We start from the raw sequence: 17,713 nt of genomic DNA on the forward strand, positions 1-17,713 counted from the left end.
CTTGTTCCGGCGCTCCGGCTTCGAAAGGCACGCAGCCTCCGCGTCCTCCGGGGGGAATCTGTGTCGCCTCGGGATAGTGGCATTTGATGCCCGCAGCGTCGGGGCTGGCAGCGCGCGGGCCGGGCGGCTCTGGAGCCGGCTCCTGGATCGCAGGCCCGATCGATGCATTTTTCTGAGTGAGTCGGCGGCTCCCTCCCACCCACCTCGGCCGTTTTCTCCTATCCTCCTCCTCTTCCTCTCTGGTCTCCTCCCTCCTCCGAGTCGGCTTGCAAATGGCTTCGTTCCCCGAGACCGACTTCCAGATCTGCCTGCTGTGCAAGGAGATGTGCGGCTCGCCGGCGCCGCTCTCCTCCAACTCGTCTGCGTCGTCGTCGTCCTCGCAGACTTCCACGTCGTCGGGGGGCGGCGGCGGGGGTCCGGGGGCCGCGGCGCGCCGCCTGCACGTCCTGCCCTGCCTGCACGCCTTCTGCCGCCCGTGCCTCGAGGCGCACCGGCTGCCGGCGGCTGGCGGCAGCGCGCCGGGAGAGCCCCTCAAGCTGCGCTGCCCAGTGTGCGACCAGAAAGTAGTGCTGGCCGAGGCGGCGGGCATGGATGCACTTCCCTCGTCCGCCTTCCTGCTCAGCAACCTGCTCGACGCCGTGGTGGCCACGGCCGACGAGCCGCCGCCCAAGAACGGGCGTGCCGGAGCCCCGGCGGGCGCGGGCGGCCACAGTAACCACCGACACCACGCGCACCACGCGCACCCGCGCGCGTCCGCCTCGGCCCCGCCGCCACTCCCGCCGGCGCCGCCGCCGCCCGCGCCTTCCCGCTCTGCGCCCGGCGGCCCGGCGGCCTCTCCGTCCGCGCTGCTGCTGCGCCGGCCTCACGGCTGCAGCTCCTGTGACGAGGGCAACGCGGCCTCGTCGCGCTGCCTGGACTGCCAGGAGCACCTGTGCGACAACTGCGTCCGCGCGCACCAGCGCGTGCGCCTCACTAAGGACCACTACATCGAGCGCGGCCCGCCAGGTCCCGCCGCCGCGGCCGCCGCGCAGCAGCTCGGCCTCGGGCCGCCCTTCCCCGGCGCGCCCTTCTCCATCCTGTCGGTGTTCCCCGAGCGCCTCGGCTTCTGCCAGCACCACGACGATGAGGTGAGTGCGCGGGCGGCCTCCTCGGGGGCTGCGCCGGGGAACGGGGGCTTGTGTCCAGCGAGGACACGCGTGCTTGCTCGCCAAGGACCTCCGGACCGGTCCCAGAGCGGGCGGGGGGCGTACTCTCTGGATTGCTTGTTTTTCTTTTGACTACGTGGCGGTTGTTGCCACCAAGTGGGTCATTGCCTGCGAAGTGTGTGTGTAGAAGTCTGGCTTTGGTGTGCTTGCTGCGAGGGAGGGACCGCGGGAGAGTTCCTAAACGTGGAGCCCCCCCTTTTCCGTATCTAATTTTCTGTGTGGCAAATTGTGGCAACGGTTGTCTCCAACCAACATGAGCTGGGAGAAGCTAGGGTGTGCGTGTGCGTAGAGCTGGTCTCCGTGTGCGAGGGTTCCCGGAAGCCCCTTACCTTGATGGTTCTCAAGGTTTGAGAACACCCCTTCTTTATGGATTTTGATGTCCTCATTTCTGTTTGACAAAGCGCGCAAGCTGTTAAGATGCGGGATGGAAGGGTGTCTGTCTGTATCTGTTTAGATGTGGTTTCCTTGTTCAGGTACACTCCAGGCCTTCCAGACTACTGGGTGCCCTTCCTTTATCGTATTTTCTCATTTTTGTTGGTCCAACTCGTAGATTGTGGGCTTTTAGGTAAGGTATGAGCCGGGATGGAGATGGCTGTGTGGGTGTGGAGTGCGTGTGTGACGCCCTGATTTCCACGTGCGCGCTTGTGTGAGGCGGAATAGGGGGACCTTGCCCATTGACCTACCCGAGCTGGGAGCCCCTTGGGCCGCTCCACCCTGCCCCGACTTCGATCCCTGCAGGAACTGGTTTCCCTGGTTGGGGAGGTGTCTCCAACCCGCTTAGACCGGGGCTCGACTTTCGTGGAGAAAAGCCAGACCCAATTGCAGAGGCTCGAACCCGGGGGGGCGCAGGGTCCGAGGGTTGCACTGCAACCTTCGGGTTTGAGTTCGCTGTTTTGGCGAATAAACCTTTCTTTCTCATTCTTCACACCGTGTGAGACCTTCCACTTACCTGAGCCCACTACAGTAAGGGACCAAAAATTTTGAGGAGCGGGCTCTGCTGGGGAGGGTCGTTAATATAAACCATCTACCTGTAGACCCGTGAGATGTGGTGTGTGTAGTCGCTATGGTCTTGCCTTGGAGGGAAAGCAGATGGCAGAGGTTTTAAAAATCCTAGTGGGAGTTGCTGTCTGCGAGTTGGAGCGAGCGTGCTGGTACCGAGCAAGGCAGAGGCTTGCACATCGCAGCCTTTTCTCCTCCTAACCTGTTATTTGGGGAAGAGGGCGGAGCTATTGCCTGATGGCTTTAAGCCGGCGTCTCCTATTGGAAAAAAGTTGAAATTCTAATCTACTTGTTGTGGGCGCCGCATTTTAAGTTTCCTTCTAGGTATTAAGCTAGGGGGCATTCTTTTCCTTCGTTTTTAGGCATTGAGTAGACTCATCTTAAAAGTTTCCACATTCGTTGGGTGAATGTATTATGTTCTTTTCATCACTTTTAGAAAAATGAATGATTGAGCTAAATACGGATCTTGAAGCTCAGGAATGAAAAGATGGAGTCAAATCACTTGAAGATTAGGGTCAAATGGGGGGGAGGGGGAGGCAGTGAAGGGAGGGAAAGAGCGTCTTGAATCCGCCACAGTTTCCCTCCTGGGAGGGGCCGTTGATTGAATTCTCCCTCCCAGCAGTTGAGTTTAAATGTCAGGTTTTATTTATATTCCCAGTTAAAGATCCACATTCGTTTTATTTGGGCTAAAACAGAAGATGCTCAGTGTTGCCAGACTTGTAAAAGGCTTATACTTGTAAAACATTTATACACTTTTAAAATTATAGAACTGTTCAAATGGTGTGGGAGAGTGTAAAGTGAGAAGTGAAGCGCCCCTTGCCCTGGAGGTTCCTGGATGCCCTGAAAATTCACTTTGTAAGTTGTGCAATACTAGGTTGCATTTTGGCAAAGACATTGAGAGATTACATTGTTAAACTAAATATTCTTTAGAATTTTTTAAAGATTTTATTTATTTATATTGACAGAGAGAGAGACAGCGAGAGAGGGAACAGAAGCAGGGGAGGCGGGAGAGGGAGAAGCAGATTTCCCGGGGAGCAGGGAGCCCAATGCGGGGCTCGATCCCAGGACTCTGGCATTATGACCTGAGCCCAAGGCAGACCCTTAACGACTGAGCCACCCAGGTGCCCCTGAAATTTTCTGTTTCGAGCAGAATTGTGCTTCCCCTCAGTTACTCATTTAAAGAAGAAAACTTGGAAATTAATTTTTATACCTTTAATCATCTCTGCATTTAGAATGCTAGATTTGAGTTTAAAGGTGACAAACCAATGCTGGGGAATAAAGGACCCAAGTGTTAGAGAAAGCACCAGGTTCAAATAGGGGTCCCACTCACAAATTCTTTCTTCCCTTCTAAGAAAATGATCGGTAATTGTTTGGGAATACTGTTCTTTTAAAAAACCATTCCTCTGACTGGGAAAGGAGCATGAAAGCACTTTGGAAGGTGACTGTCTTATATTTGATGTGATGGATGGAATCTCTAAACCCAGGTATTTTTCTGTATTTGTAATCTACCTCGATTTTGATAATGTTCTTTACTGAGTTGCCTTCTGTGTCAACAGGCTCCATTAAATAATTCAGGGTTCCCCTGCCTTACAGTGATGCCACCTGACCTTGGGAAGGAGGCTGGGACCCTGGGTTTTCCCCCTTTTCATTTTAGGGAGGGTGCCTCCAACAGTTGGACACCCCGGGATGCTGAGGCAGCCAGCAGGGTCTCTTTCCCCACCGCTTTCCTTAAGAATCCCTCTGGAAATGGCTCCTCAGGATTGACAAGGTGGTATTTTGAGAACTTGGTTTTAAAATGCAGCTGCAAAACCTTAAGGGAATTGGGTTTTCCTACAAAATGATAAAGGAATTGTGGCTCATTTAAAAAACGTAGATTGGGTTTTTCGCTAGTTTTGTGCCTCCGTGGTCAGTTGAAAGGCCTGCGGCGCCAGGCCGGAGGGGCAGGCAGGCCGGGAAGTGCGGGCCCGCGGGCCCGGGGCCGCTGGCCTCGCGGCCGTCAACACAGGCGGGGGCCCGGGAGGCGGAGGAGGCGGCGCCGCTGTGGGCCTCCGCCGCGACAGGGCCAGCCTCGGGCCGCCTCCGTTGTGGGGGCGCGGGGGGACGGGGGTCGCTCCTCTCTCCGCGGGCACCCGAGAAAGCGTCCTCGAGAAAAGGGGGTGCACGCATTTTGGGCGAAGAGTTAAGGAGTTAAGTGCGTCTTGAGCGTGCTGCGCCGGCTGCTTGAGGAGTGCCTTTATTTATTGTATTATTGATGTATAGGATGTGAGCCCTTTGCTGCCTTGGCGGCGACCCTGGAAACACATATCTCGGCTTGGGGGCGGCCAGGGTGTGTGTGTTGCGTGTCGAAGGGCTGGGCATCAGCATTCTGTAAATGGCAGGAAGTAAAGTGGGGTCCGAGCGTGTTCTGTCCCCAGGAAAGGCCCTGTCACTAGCGATGTGGGGCGGTGGGGGTGACACAGTTGCCATCTTGAGCCGAGGGAAACATTGTAGTTCAGCCCACCGACGATGGCAATATTGTTCCCAGTTAGGGCCGCGGGAGCGGATTTTCCTGATTCTCCAGGATGGAAAATGGGGTACAGGTGCTGTTATAATTTATATTTAGTCCCTGCTTTGGGCTTAAAAAAAGAAAGAAAAGGAAAGGAAATAAAAGCAGCTTTCTAGAAATGTAAGTTCTAGAATTACAACCCAATATCCTGAATATTGACCCATCCATCCTAGGCTTGGGGACTGTCTTTTCCTAGGAAACCACTCAAAACCACTTTGAGGAAGGCTGTTTGCTGCCTTACAATAATGCTTGTGGAATGAATTCTTGTCTTGTATCTTATTTTGAATAAGTCATGGTGAATGGGGACATCACCCAACCAATATATTCTACATTCCTAGAGTCTATAAGTTTTTTCAGGCATGCATCCCCAGTGTAAGCATGTTTTAAAACTATGTGTATGTGCTATGTAAATTACAAAATGTATACCAAAGGACATTTTGTAAGGACAAGAGGAAAAAAATGAATAGAAATGTGTGTTCTAGTATTTCTGCACCCCATCTTTCTACCTGCTCTTAATGATTTGGTGGATATATGTCTGCTTAACACATACATGTCTGTTTGCCAGAAAACCAAACTTTCCATACATACCTTGGAAATAATTGGGGCTTGATGCTTTGAATCCATTTCAGCAGGTGGATGCCTATAGGTTGAAGTCTCTTGAATTAAAAAATGCTTGGTGAAGATCTATGGAAGAGAAATGTTCATTATTGATACCTTAATTCCTTAGCCTTGAATGTAATCTGTGGGCTTTTTAAATTTGAGCTGAGGAATGTGCCCAGCCTTCCATTAAAGTGCATAGGGATGGATTTTATCAACATGGATCCCGGGAAGTGGGTCATGGCTAGTTCGGCAAGCCTGTGCTCATAAGGTTACCCCACAGGCATAAGCTCATCTAAAAGGTGCTAGTAATATTTGAGGTGGTGTGGTATCAGCAGTCTGGGGAACCTTTTGTGACTGCTTTTGCTTCCTAAAAAGTAAACTAGACTAGTTTTAGGGTTGCATAGACTTGCTTTTGTTTTGGTCTGTAAAATTTTTATTTCCAATGCTCAGAAATACATTTCTTTGGAAACAGTGAAGATATTTTAGGAAGAAAACTTTCTTTCTCCCAGACTGCAGTTCTTCAGTTGATACTACTATACATTCTTTATGATTCAGATGTTTTCAAGTTAAATACTAGGACATGGAATAAAGAAATCCGGAAAGTGTTTGAAGATAAGAATAAAATTTCCTTTGTACACCCCAATTCTCCCTCCCATTTTAGTTACTTATAAATGCTATTTTTAGAGTCCTTTCAGATTGCAGGACATGAAAACCAACATTAAAATGTATAGTTTCCCAAAGCATTACTTAAAATGGAAACAACTTTTTTCTCACATATAAAATTGTGAGCATAGCTTGTTTAGCTTTTTATGTTGTCATTTTACAAACATTGTACATATATGGAAAGGGAGTTAGCTTTGGGGGGAAGCTATAAATGAGGTAAAACAGTTAATGCTTTTGTTGGTTGATATAGTTTACCAGGAGAAAAAAGGGTTTATAAGTTTTCCTGATTAAAGAGAAGCTATCTCTAAAATTTAGGCTTCCTCTCTCCAATCTTATTTTCTCTTGGTGCTAACTTAAAAGTCACATGGTTTGCTTAGTCTTGCCATTTCTCCATCTCAGTTCCTCACACAGGGTAGGGTTTATTTTAGATGCATTCATTCTTAGTGAATAAAGGACCATTTTGGTGTCACTCTTTGTGACACTTAAGCAAAAGGTTGAGAAGTATCCTACCATGCAGGCGGTTTCAAAGTAGTGTTCCCTCCCCCCAAACACTAACAAAGAGAGGCTTGGCCCAATAAGGCTGTTTTTGCCATCTCTGTTATTTTGCAAGAGAGCAAGAGAAAGATATTGATAAAGAATTACAGTTGCCTAAAGGGAGCAAGATGGCCACCCATTGCAGCCCACTCTTTTCCCCTTTCTCTTGACCTTTCAAGCATTGTGACTTGCAAGAGGAAGCTTGATCCATCTTTCCTCTCCCTTTGAGGTTTTGTCTATACCCACAAACCGAGTTGACTGAAACCAGATTGACTATTTTGACTGACAAGACTCCAGAAAAATTGGGGAGGGATGGGGGGTTGAATGCTGGCTATTTACGTCTGAAACTATTTGACTTAAACCTTGTTCCAGTGTAATTCTTTCCTTCAGATGCCATTTCCAGCTTCCCTGAAGGTAGGATGCAGTGAAATGCTGGAAGATCCCAATTCCTGGGTTTCATTTCCCATTGAAACCCAGCTGAGATTTTAGGAGATCCATATTTAATCTGAAGCCTTCAAGCCATTATTTTTTGTCCTCCTTAATGTGGCGTTTCTACTAATCTCAGTCAGTTCCTTACCTGAGCATCAGATCCCACCAAGTGAGTTTTTTTTTTTTTTTTTTTTGTATGAACACATTACATTTTATTTTGTCCTTCATCAGGTGATAGACGTTTGGTTTTTGTGAGTTCTTTTTTTTAAATGAATCTGTATAAATGATCCCAGTTTAATGACCAAAAGGCACAAAATATTGGCAGCCAGCTGTAATTTGTTAAAAAACATTTTTTTCCACACAGATGCCCTAAGGAAGTGGTGATCTTTAGTGATAAAGTTATTGCTCTCAGTAATACATTAGCAAATGAAGTTATAAATATTGGGCTTCGTCATGAAAAAGGGGATAATTCTCGATTGTGGTTTATCCAGACAGGCTTCTGCAGAATAGCACATTCTGTCAACATTAATGGAATTTGAATGAAGCAGAGCAGTGTACACAAAAGAGAATGAAGTGGGTCAAGGTCAGTTGTGAAGACTGAGGGCATTCTCTGTGGCTCTGACACCTTGTGAATTTTGAGGGCCCCTGAATGAGCTCTGGATCCTGAGCTAACACTCACCCTCACGGGTGAGGAACCCGTGGGAATAGGACAGAAGCTCCTGTGCCTTCCTAAATATGTGTCAGCCACTGTATCCTTTGGTTGTTACTTTTGGAAAAGTTTAGCCTTAACCATTTGCAGTTAAAGTTTTTCTTGAAATGTCAGTGGGTTTGGGGAACTTCTTCCATACTCCTTGACTAATTGGGCTAATTATGAAAATGCTATTGTGTTAAACAATCTGTACACTTAGGGACGCCTGCCTGGCTCAGTCAGAGGAGCATGCTACTTCTTGATCTCAGGGTCATGAGTTTGAGCCCTACACTGGGTGTAGAGATTAACTTTAAATTTATTTAAAAAAATTTTTATTTTGGGGCACCTGGGTGGCTCAGATGGTTAAGCGTCTGCCTTCGGCTTAGGTCATGATCTCGGGGTCCTGGGATCGAGTCCCGCATCGGTCTCCCTGCTCCTTGGGAACCTGCTTCTCCCTCTGCCTCTCTCTCTCTCTGTCTCTCATGAATAAATAAATAAAATCTTAAAAAAAAAAGTTTTTTTAATTTTAAGTAATTCCTACAACCAACGTGGGGCTCAAACTCATAACCCCGAGATCAAGAAATTGCATGCTCCTCCAACTAAGCCAGGTGCCCCTAAAATAAAACCTTAAAAAAAAAAAATCTGCACACTTAGATTTTGCTGCTAAATATGGTTCTGAGGACTACTTCAGCACAGGTGTTTTTGTGTTGTTTTTTTTTTTTCTAAAGATTTTATTTATTTGACAGAGACACAGCGAGAGAGGGAACACAAGCAGGGGGAGTGGGAGAGGGAGAAGCAGGCTTCCCGAGGAGCAGGGAGCCCGATGTGGGGCTCGATCCCAGGACCCTGGGATCACGACCTGAGCCGAAGGCAGACGCTTAACGACTGAGCCACCCAGGTGCCCCTCAGCACAGGTGTTTTTAAAATGAGACTTGTGACTAGCTGGCAGTCCTCATTAGGGTGTGTTTAGACCACATCCACAAATTTGGGTCTGGGCCTTCTGCCTTTCTTTGGGATCAAGGTCAGAGGGAGAGCTTTCTCTCTTAGGATCATCTATAGGCTTGTCCCAAAAATGCAGCCACAAGAAGATGGGGACAAGTGTGGAGCAGAAAAATGGAAGAGAGTTTTAATAGTCGTTTCCTGTGGAAGGGTTCCTAAGGGTTGGGGTGATGAAGCTTGTTCACCTAATGTTAGAAAACTGCAAACTGCATGAGGTGCTGCCACTGGAGTACTTCAGTGTCGCTGGGGTGAAGTCTGTGGATGCTGTTTACCCAGAAGCTCAAAAGATTGAGCCCATCTTTTCTCCCTCTGTCAGTCTAACCAGGGACTCATCTGGCAAAGCAGAGATGTGGTTTGCTCAGTCCCTGCCTCCCCCTTTCCCCCCAAAAAAATTCACAAAGGAGGGGACACCAGGAGTTTGGGTTTGAGGCTGACAGACAGGGACTCTGCAAGCAGCATAGCTGGAAAGACGACATCCCAGTTGGGCTTGCTTATGGCAGGCTCCACCTGACTTGATTCCATTTGAAACTTCATGAAAATATGGGGAGGACCTCAGACTCAAGAACCAGAATGTGTCCAAAGAAAAGTTAGCTTTGCTCTTCTGTCGTTGCGGTGAATGTTCTCTACACCAAGCTGGCTGCTGACTGTGGCACTCTCGGCATCCAGCTCTCGCCAGTTTGGTTGTGTGCTAACCAGGAGAGACTGCTGTTTTTGTTCCCAAATCTGTTCATGTCCGTTGTGCTTGGTATAATCACACAGTTTAAGGAAAAATGAAATGAGTGCAGAAAATTTCTATGAAAAGTGATTTGGTAAAAATAGGAGGCCCTGGGGAAACAGCAGAATAGCCCCAATCCTTTCCCTCATGGAATTTACACAGCCAGTTTGGGATTGAGGGATTCCTTGCCTTCCCCAAGGGCCTTGATTTGGTTCTGACCCCTAAGTGGGGTAGCTCCTGGTACATGGTGGGGGCATCTGTGGATGGCTGCCTCCGGCTCTCTCCCTACTGTGAACGAGACTGTCCAGCCCGTGATGGTTATAATCTTGAGTGAGGGGAGGCTCAGTACAAACTGCAGGGCGGAGCTTCCCCTTTCGTGCTTCCCCTCCCTCTCCTCAGCCTTGAAGATGTCCAGACCCCACCCCCCCTCCGCCGCCGCCAAACGCACCCTTTGTCTGCAGTTTGTGCTGTAGAACCTCAGGGTGAAGGAAGGCCTCATTTCTCCTAGTCTGGTGATTTCCTATTTTGGTTTTTCCGTATTTGTTTTTGTTTACTGAGGTATAATTGACATATTGTAAAATTCACGTTTTTTGGTGTACAATTCTGCCCATTTTGATGAGGTTATACAGTGTGTGAAAACTACCACAGTCAAAATACAGAACGGTTTCATCACTTTAAAAAATGCCCCATCCAGCCTCAGGCAACACTGATCTGTTCTTCAGGCCTGTGGTTTTGTCTCTTCTAGAATGTCAGAACATGAAATGACGCAGAGTTGAAGACTTTCAAGTCAGGTTTTTTCCACTTGGCATAATGCAGTCCATCCACATTGCTGCGGGTGTCCACAGTTCCTCCGTTTTTATTGCTGCGTACTTTTCCACCGTACAGGGTCCCACACTGTAGACAGTCACTGGCTGAGGGGCACTTGTGTTTCCTGTTTTTGGTGGTTGTGAAGATTTCCTGCCTGGAATATGTGCAGTGCTGCCCTGAGTGTTGGTGGTCCATGTGGTCCAGTCTTGTGCGGTGCGGTGCGGGAGTGTCCCTTCTGATCCAGCAGGTTTGTGGTGACCTTGTATGCCTGCCTTTGAGCCTCAGTTTCCCCATCACTCTACAGAGATGTGACACTTGCGCTAGACTGCCTGGGCTGACTTCTTTGAGAATCAAAGGAAGTATTTTCTGATAAAAAAAATGGGAGTGTGTCTTGTACATAAATGTAAGTGAAGAAATTTGGAAGTGTAAAGTGAAGGAACGGATTCCGGGCCAGTTGAATCACTGGCTGGCTACCTGCCAGTCCTGCTCTTTATTTTTAATAATCATTCAGAATCCCCTCACCCTTTTTTTCCCTCCTCCCCTTTTAATTGAAGTACAGTTGACACACGGTGTTATATTAGTTTCAGGTGTATAGCATAGTGATTGGACAACTATATGTTATGTTTTGCTCACCGAAAAGGTAGCTACCATCTGTCATCATGCAACAGTATTACAATACCATTGACTGTATTTGCTATGCTGTACTTTTTTTTTTTTTAAAGATTTTGTTTATTTATTTGACAGAGAGAGACACAGCGAGAGAGGGGACATAAGCAGGGGGGTAGTGGGAGAGGGAGAAGCAGGCTTCCCGTGGAGCAGGGAGCCCGATATGGGGCTCGATCCCAGGACCCTGGGATCATGACCTGAGCTGAAGGCAGACTGGCTTAACGACTGAGCCACCCAGGCACCTGCCTATGCTGTACTTTTTATCCCCATGACTTACTTATTCCATAACTGGAAGTCCGTACCTCCCACTCTCCCCTTCACCATTTCCCCATGGTTTTTATTTCCTTTGTTTTTTGTTAGCTTTATCAGAGCTTTCAGGGATTTAGAGGAATATTCTAAAGGGAAAATTTATTTTACCAATGTACTTGGATTTTTTTTTAAAGCCACATTGGAGCAAATAAAAAATAAAAATCGTAGCTCTAGTCAGCTATGGGCCAACTCCAGTATCTGGAGATTGGAGGGAATCTTGGAAGGAATCCCCACATAGGGGACCCCTGGATGGCTCAGTCAGTTAAGCGTCTTCCTTGGGCTCGGGTCATGATCCCAGGGTCCTAGGATGGAGCACCGCATCAGGCTCCTACTCAGCGGGAAGCCTGCTTCTCCCTCTCCCACTCCCCCTGCTTGTGTTCCCTCTCTCGCTGTCTGTCAAATAAATAAATGAAATCTTTTTTTTTTTAAAGATTTTATTTATTTATTTGACAGAGTTAGCAAGAGCAGGAACACAAGCAGGGGGAGTGGGAGAGGGAGAAGCGGGCTCCCCGGATCCTGGGATCATGACCTGAGCCGAAGGCAGACGCTTAACGACTGAGCCATCCAGGCGCCCCAATAAATAAAATCTTTTAAAAAAAAAAATCCCCACATAGTATGGATGAATTAAGGTTTAAGAATCTCCCCTTTTAATGCAACTGAAGGTGAGTAGGGGAGAAGGGGTATGTTAGGATTTATTCTTGTTGATAACTGGAAACCAATTATGAAGGGGTAGCAAAATCTCTACTAGCAAAAGAGATAGTGGTTAATTGTAGACAACATTTGGGACTTGCCACAATAGCTATTAATTTTGTAATTGTATTCATTCTTAGGTGCATAGTGCAATAGATGTGCCTCTTTATATGTTAAGAACTGAAGTTAACTACCTGTCTTCATCTGCAGCGTCTTTGCTTTACTGTTATTTGCTAACTAAATTGTGTGTTAATATTGTTAATTATATATTATGTTGTATGTTAGTAGCATACAAATATATGCAAAGAAAGGCACTATAAATATTTGGGCATGTCAGACTGAAAGTTACGCTTTAGGTTTGAAGATTGAAAACAAAATTCCCTCTCAGGGAAGATTGGTGTTCATATTTGGTGTTTTTAGCATTCATATTCTGATTTTTTTCCTCCCTTTGCTTGTGTAAGGTCTACTGCAAAACTGAGCACAAAATCTGAATTTAGTGATAGCCTGCCCAGTTCATCAGTGCCTATTTTGTTCTAGCCCCATAGAACTTATTTTCAGGGGTTTTTGTATGTTTGTCAGGGTGCAAAACCAGTTCTCCTCCTCCAATCAAAAAGGTATGAAAAGCAACAAATGGAATAAAATTAAGAAACCATGTGCAAGATCAAATTATGAAGATGAGGGGGAAGGGGATGTCTGGCTCTGGTTTAGGGGAAGAAATCGGGTTTCAGGCTCTCGGGTCCCCATTGTTGGCTTTTTAACAGTTTTCTCATGTGACTTGATGGAGAGGGGTGTTGCATGGGGACCCCAGAATGTTCAAGGTAAAACATTCTCCGTGGGTTCAGCAGATAAGAAGACAAAAGTCAACAAAGCTAACTTGGAGGTCTCTGTCTTGCCTGCCAGGCCCTTCTCATTTTAGTTCCTTGACTTGCAGGCAGCACTTGTAAGGGTTGTCCCTGTGTGAGGGTCCTCCCCAGCTCTTAGTGCCAGAGGCAGACAGGTTTACCCACAGTGAACAAAGAGGAACCCAAGTGAATGAGTGCATAATAAAAACTATGGAACATTGGCAAACACTTGATGGGTGGGGGGTGGAGGGGAAGTAACAATATTTTTAGAAATTTATGTTCTGGGGCGCCTGGGTGGCTCACTTGGTTAAGTGTCTGCCTTCAGCTCAGGTCACGATCCTGGAGTCCTGGGGAGAGCCCTGGGATCGGGCCCCACATCAGGCCCCACATCGGGCTCCCTGCTCAGTGGGGAGTCTGCTTCTCCCTCTCCCTCTGCCGCGTCCCCTGCTTGTTTTCTATTGCTCTCTGTCAAATAAATAAAAAATAAAATCTTAAAAAAAAATTTATGTTCTTTTGCGGTGCCTCAGTGACTTAGTTGGCTCAGGGTTGTGGGGTCGAGCCCTGTGTCATCCCTGCATCTGGCTCTGTGCTCAGTGGGGAGTCTGCTTGAGGATTCTTTCTCTGCCTCTCCCTTTCCCCTCTACTCGCTCTCTCTCTGTCAAGTAAGTAAGGAGAATCTTTAAAAAATTGTATTCTTTTAACAACATTGATTTTTTTTTTTTTTTAATCTCACAGCCCTTGTCATTTGGGGTTGTAATTTTTCTGAATGTGTGTATACCTGTGACTGTATTTATTTGACTTTTCATTCCTTCCTCCTTTACCATCCTCAGCTTGTAGTTGCTGAATGAATGGGAAATTTGAGATTTTCCTCAAGGCTACCTTGTATTCTATTGCCAGGAGGCAATTTGGACCAGTTAATTCTGATTTAACTATAAGTAATACATGAATGTATCTATGTTATGATTATCTGTAAAATTTTTTTAAAAATATTTTATTTATTTGAGAGTGAGAGAAGCGAACACAAGAGCTGAGCATGAGAGGCAGAGGGAGAGGGAGAAGCAGACTCCCTGCTGAGCAGGGAGCCAGCCCAACGCAGGGCTTGATCCCGGGACCCTGAGATCATGACCTGAGCTGAAGGCAGACACTTAACTAAGCCACCCAGGTGTCCCATCTATCAAGTTTTTAAAAAGTATATGCCCAGTCCTACTTCTTTCCTAAAGGTGTTTTACGGGTTTCTGTGCATTTTCTTCCAAATCCTTTTAACATCCATTCACACACACATGAGCCTATAGAAATGTAGTCATAAGAACATGTGGACATTTTCCTGTACTGACTTGCTGGTCATTAGTGCTCTGAACTTGGTGTTCATAGTGTGGAATTTATTTAGCTGGATTTTGTCTGCATTTGGCTTTTGCCTTCACTGTGCACATCCTTGTGTCCCTGTTGGTTCTAGAAGGAAGATCCTCCTCCACCCCAGCCAAGGAATTGCTAGGACATGAGAGGTGCATTTGAAATGTTAATTTGCTCCTGAGAGCCTGCCTCCTACCAGTCACATTTCCTTCCCGCCCCGCCAGTCCTTGTTGCTATCAATCCAATGGGAGAGAAATGGCTCGTCCTGTTGTTTCACTTTGCATTTCCGTGATTACTCTGAGGCGAGCATCTTTTCATATGTTTATTGGCCATTTGTGTTTCCTCCCTGAATTGCCTTGGTTCCGGCCTATCTCTCCTGGGTTTAAAAAAAATCAATTTGTTGGCATTTTGGATAAATACAGAGTACTAGCTATCTGCAGAGGATTTCTGCAAGTCCATGTTTGCCTCAATTTAGTTTCTCTCGGTACACATTTTACATTTTTTGTGTGGTTGGCAGTAGTCTTCTACTTTGCCTACATTTTGTGTCTCTAATCCCACTTTAGAATATATTCTTGGTGTATCATATGAGGTGGGATTTACACAAATGGGCCTAATGTCCTGTTAGCAAATAGTCTTATTTCCCTTTTTTTTTTCCCCTGAACCTCCCATTTGTGGGAAACCTTTCTGAAGGTAGCTTGTTGGCTGGGGGTGAAGAGTGGGTATATTAAGGCTGTTAGAACTGGCTTACGGTTTGTGTTGGTTGAGTGTTCGTGCTTTGTGGCCATATACCGATGATCTCTTCGATGTGCCTCTTCTCCCTCTTGAGTGGTTAAAAATATATAACTTGTTAATTCTCTTCCGGATTTTATCATTGGTCATATTTCTTATGCCTGTGCAACATTATCTTTATGGCTGTATCATTTAATTATGATAATCACAAATGATAAAGTTGTTTTAAAGTGTCACTTACCTGTATACTGTCCTTACAGTTCCACATTCGGCTTTGTTTTTTTTTACATCTAATAATACACCTGGCACATCCATGTATGAGAAAAAATGCACAGGTCATTTACTCATCTTTACTGAGGTTTAGTTTAGGCACATTCAAACGTCTTCATTTTAAGCACACATTTTGATGAGTTCTGACAAATTTATACACCACTATCAAGACAGAACATTTCTGCCATCCCAGAAAGTTCCCGCGCTGCTGTAGCTTTTAGTGCTAATCTCTGGAGAATTTGGCCTGCTACTTTGGTCATGGGTCTTGATGATTTACAGAAGCTAGAGTAAGCCATAGGACTTTGGATGTGAACGAATCTCTAATGATGGAAAGTTGCAAGGTCTGATGCCTTGGTTTATTGTTGATGCAAGATAGCTGTAAAACTCCCTAAAATCCTTACCTCTGAGGCCTATTAGCCTCTGAAGGCCCATATTCTCTCTTTTCTCTTTTAAACCTTTGCTGTTCCAGGGCCACAATGCAATTGGCCTGGCCACATTGTTTTCCAATGAGCAGATGCCTGCTGGGAGGCAGATTCCTCAAGGATTGCTTGGAAAAAGTGGAAGTGAATTCCATCCAATCAGCACACTTGGAGCTTTGAGCATCTGCCTTGTGCCTGGCTCTCGAGGGTGAGGACACAAAGGACCAGAACAGAGGTTGCCTTCTGGGGACCCTTACATCACTATAAAGGGAAATAGAATTACCGGGCATTTTAAGTACCGTTGTGAATAATGTACATGTAAAAGTACTAAATTATTTTTGGTTAGGTATTAACGCTTTTTAAAATTTTTTACGCCTTTTTTTGTTGTTTTTAATTCAAGGGCTCAAAAAGGGTATGAGGTGAAGTCTGTTAATGAGAGTGGCATCTTTCTGTGTTCTTCCAGAGGGAGTGTTATAGGGGAGCTAACTCCTGTCTTGTCCTTGGAGTCTAGGCCCTTGGTAGTGAACACTTTTTTTATTTTTAAGATTTTATTTATTTATTTGAGGGAGAGAGAGAAGCTAACACAAGAGCTGAGCGAAAGAGGAGGCAGAGGGAGAGGGAGAAGCAGACTCCCTGTTGAGCAGGGAGCCCAGGCTCCCAAGATCATGACCAGAACAGACAGCAGACAGCAGACGCTTAACCGACTGAGCCACCAAGGTGCCGTGGTAATGAACACTTCTGAGAGAGTTGGATTTTCCAGGCCTGCCAGGTCAGTTGGAGGTGACAGATTGGCTTGCATTTCCAAAGACTCTGCCTTTGAGGAAAAAAAAATTGGTTTTGAGCTTCTTGGAAAATTTAAATTTACAAGGGAAATTTCACTTTGGTGGTGAGGGCAGTTCATGGACCAGTTGTTACGTATCATTCAGAACTGCCTTTCACTGGATGACATGTGACCCCTAAACCCGAGAACTTTGCAGGAGGTTTTAGGCAGTTTCCTTTGTGCAGAACTATTCAGTCTTCAGTGTAGAAAGTTGATTATTTGAGTGTTGTTTTGGGGGAGGGGTCCCTAACAGCCTGACACTACCAAGATTCGTAGTCGGTTTCTTTACTTTTCTTCCCTGTCTAGCTCATACACTTACGTGGTCTCTAGCCCCCAGTGGGAACTGAGTCTGTTGAAGAACGTAGTGAAACTGAGTCAGAGCTGGATGCTGTGGGGACTGGTTGCAAGGCTTGAAAGCACACTATCCCAAAGGGGTTGTGGGGGGGGGTCGTTTCCGATGGGTGGTGCCCAGGTAGAGGGGAGGAGGACCACTTAGGGTGCTTCAGGAAGAAAGACCTGGGAGCCTTTTGAGGAGCAGACTGGGCATTTGAAAAACTTGGAAGCACTTTGCTGAGGAATCCATTGATTAGAACTTTATCTGCAAAGCAAATGTTCAACCAGTGTTTACGGAGTTCATTCAGACCGGCTCCAGGGAGCTGTAGGGCCCCATTTAAAACCTTTGGTTGGGGATGGGGAAAGGCGACTTTCATGGGAATACAGTCACCCTTGGAACCACCTCTGGCCTCAGAGCAGAAGAGAATCTTGCCGTTCTGTAAGTCTGTCCCAAAAGCCCAAGTGTCCTCTCCCTTTGAAGCTGTCCGAAGATCCTGTCCACTGTGCTGTCTACAGAAGTGGGTGCTCCAGCATGCTGAGGGAGAAAAGGTTGCTTTCCTCAGTTCCTATTCCCCGCCTACTCTCTACTTCCAAAGGTCCTTTTTGCTGGGGATCCCTGATTGGAATCTGCTCGGAATCATCTATGGTGATGCAGGAGCTGTAGTTTAAAAACAAGCCAACAAAACCCACCTTCTAGGTTTTGAAGGACAGTAAAATGTTTGCATTGGTTACAGTAAAAGCCGGTACATAGCACGAATACAAAGAAGACCCTGAAGATAAAGTTAATAATTACATTCAGAGGTTTTGGCCTGTTTCCTTTAGAGATTTTTCTCTCTTGACCTTTACTCCATCGTGATTAGAGACTCAGCCCCCAAATCCTATTCCATGTTTATAGGGTCCACTTTAAATACTTGCACTAGACTCTTCCCTTGGGCCTTCTCATTTCTCTGGCAGGACACTGGAGGAGTGGGCTTCCTAGAGCCCCTTGCTGGGGGCGGTTTTTTTTCTGCCCAGGTTTGTTTGGATACCACCCCACCCCCCATGCTTGGGCAGCAGGAATTCCTCCCCGGGTTCTTTGTTCCTCCTGAAGGGCGGGAATGG

The 17,713-nt window shown here is 46.6% G+C and overlaps 1 protein-coding gene across 1 annotated transcript in view; it reads left to right on the forward strand.

The window, feature by feature from the left end:
* The first annotated feature begins 272 nt into the window (after positions 1-272).
* TRIM71 (tripartite motif containing 71) overlaps positions 273-17,713 on the forward strand; it is a 64,149-nt gene continuing 46,708 nt past the window's right edge. Inside the window, exon 1 of the mRNA XM_021677525.1 lies at positions 273-1,127. Within this exon, the coding sequence (XP_021533200.1) occupies positions 273-1,127 (855 nt within the window). The remainder of the gene's footprint in view (positions 1,128-17,713) is intronic.

Source organism: Neomonachus schauinslandi, chromosome 1 (assembly GCF_002201575.2).
Source record: "Neomonachus schauinslandi chromosome 1, ASM220157v2, whole genome shotgun sequence".
Taxonomy (NCBI): Eukaryota; Metazoa; Chordata; class Mammalia; order Carnivora; family Phocidae; genus Neomonachus; species Neomonachus schauinslandi.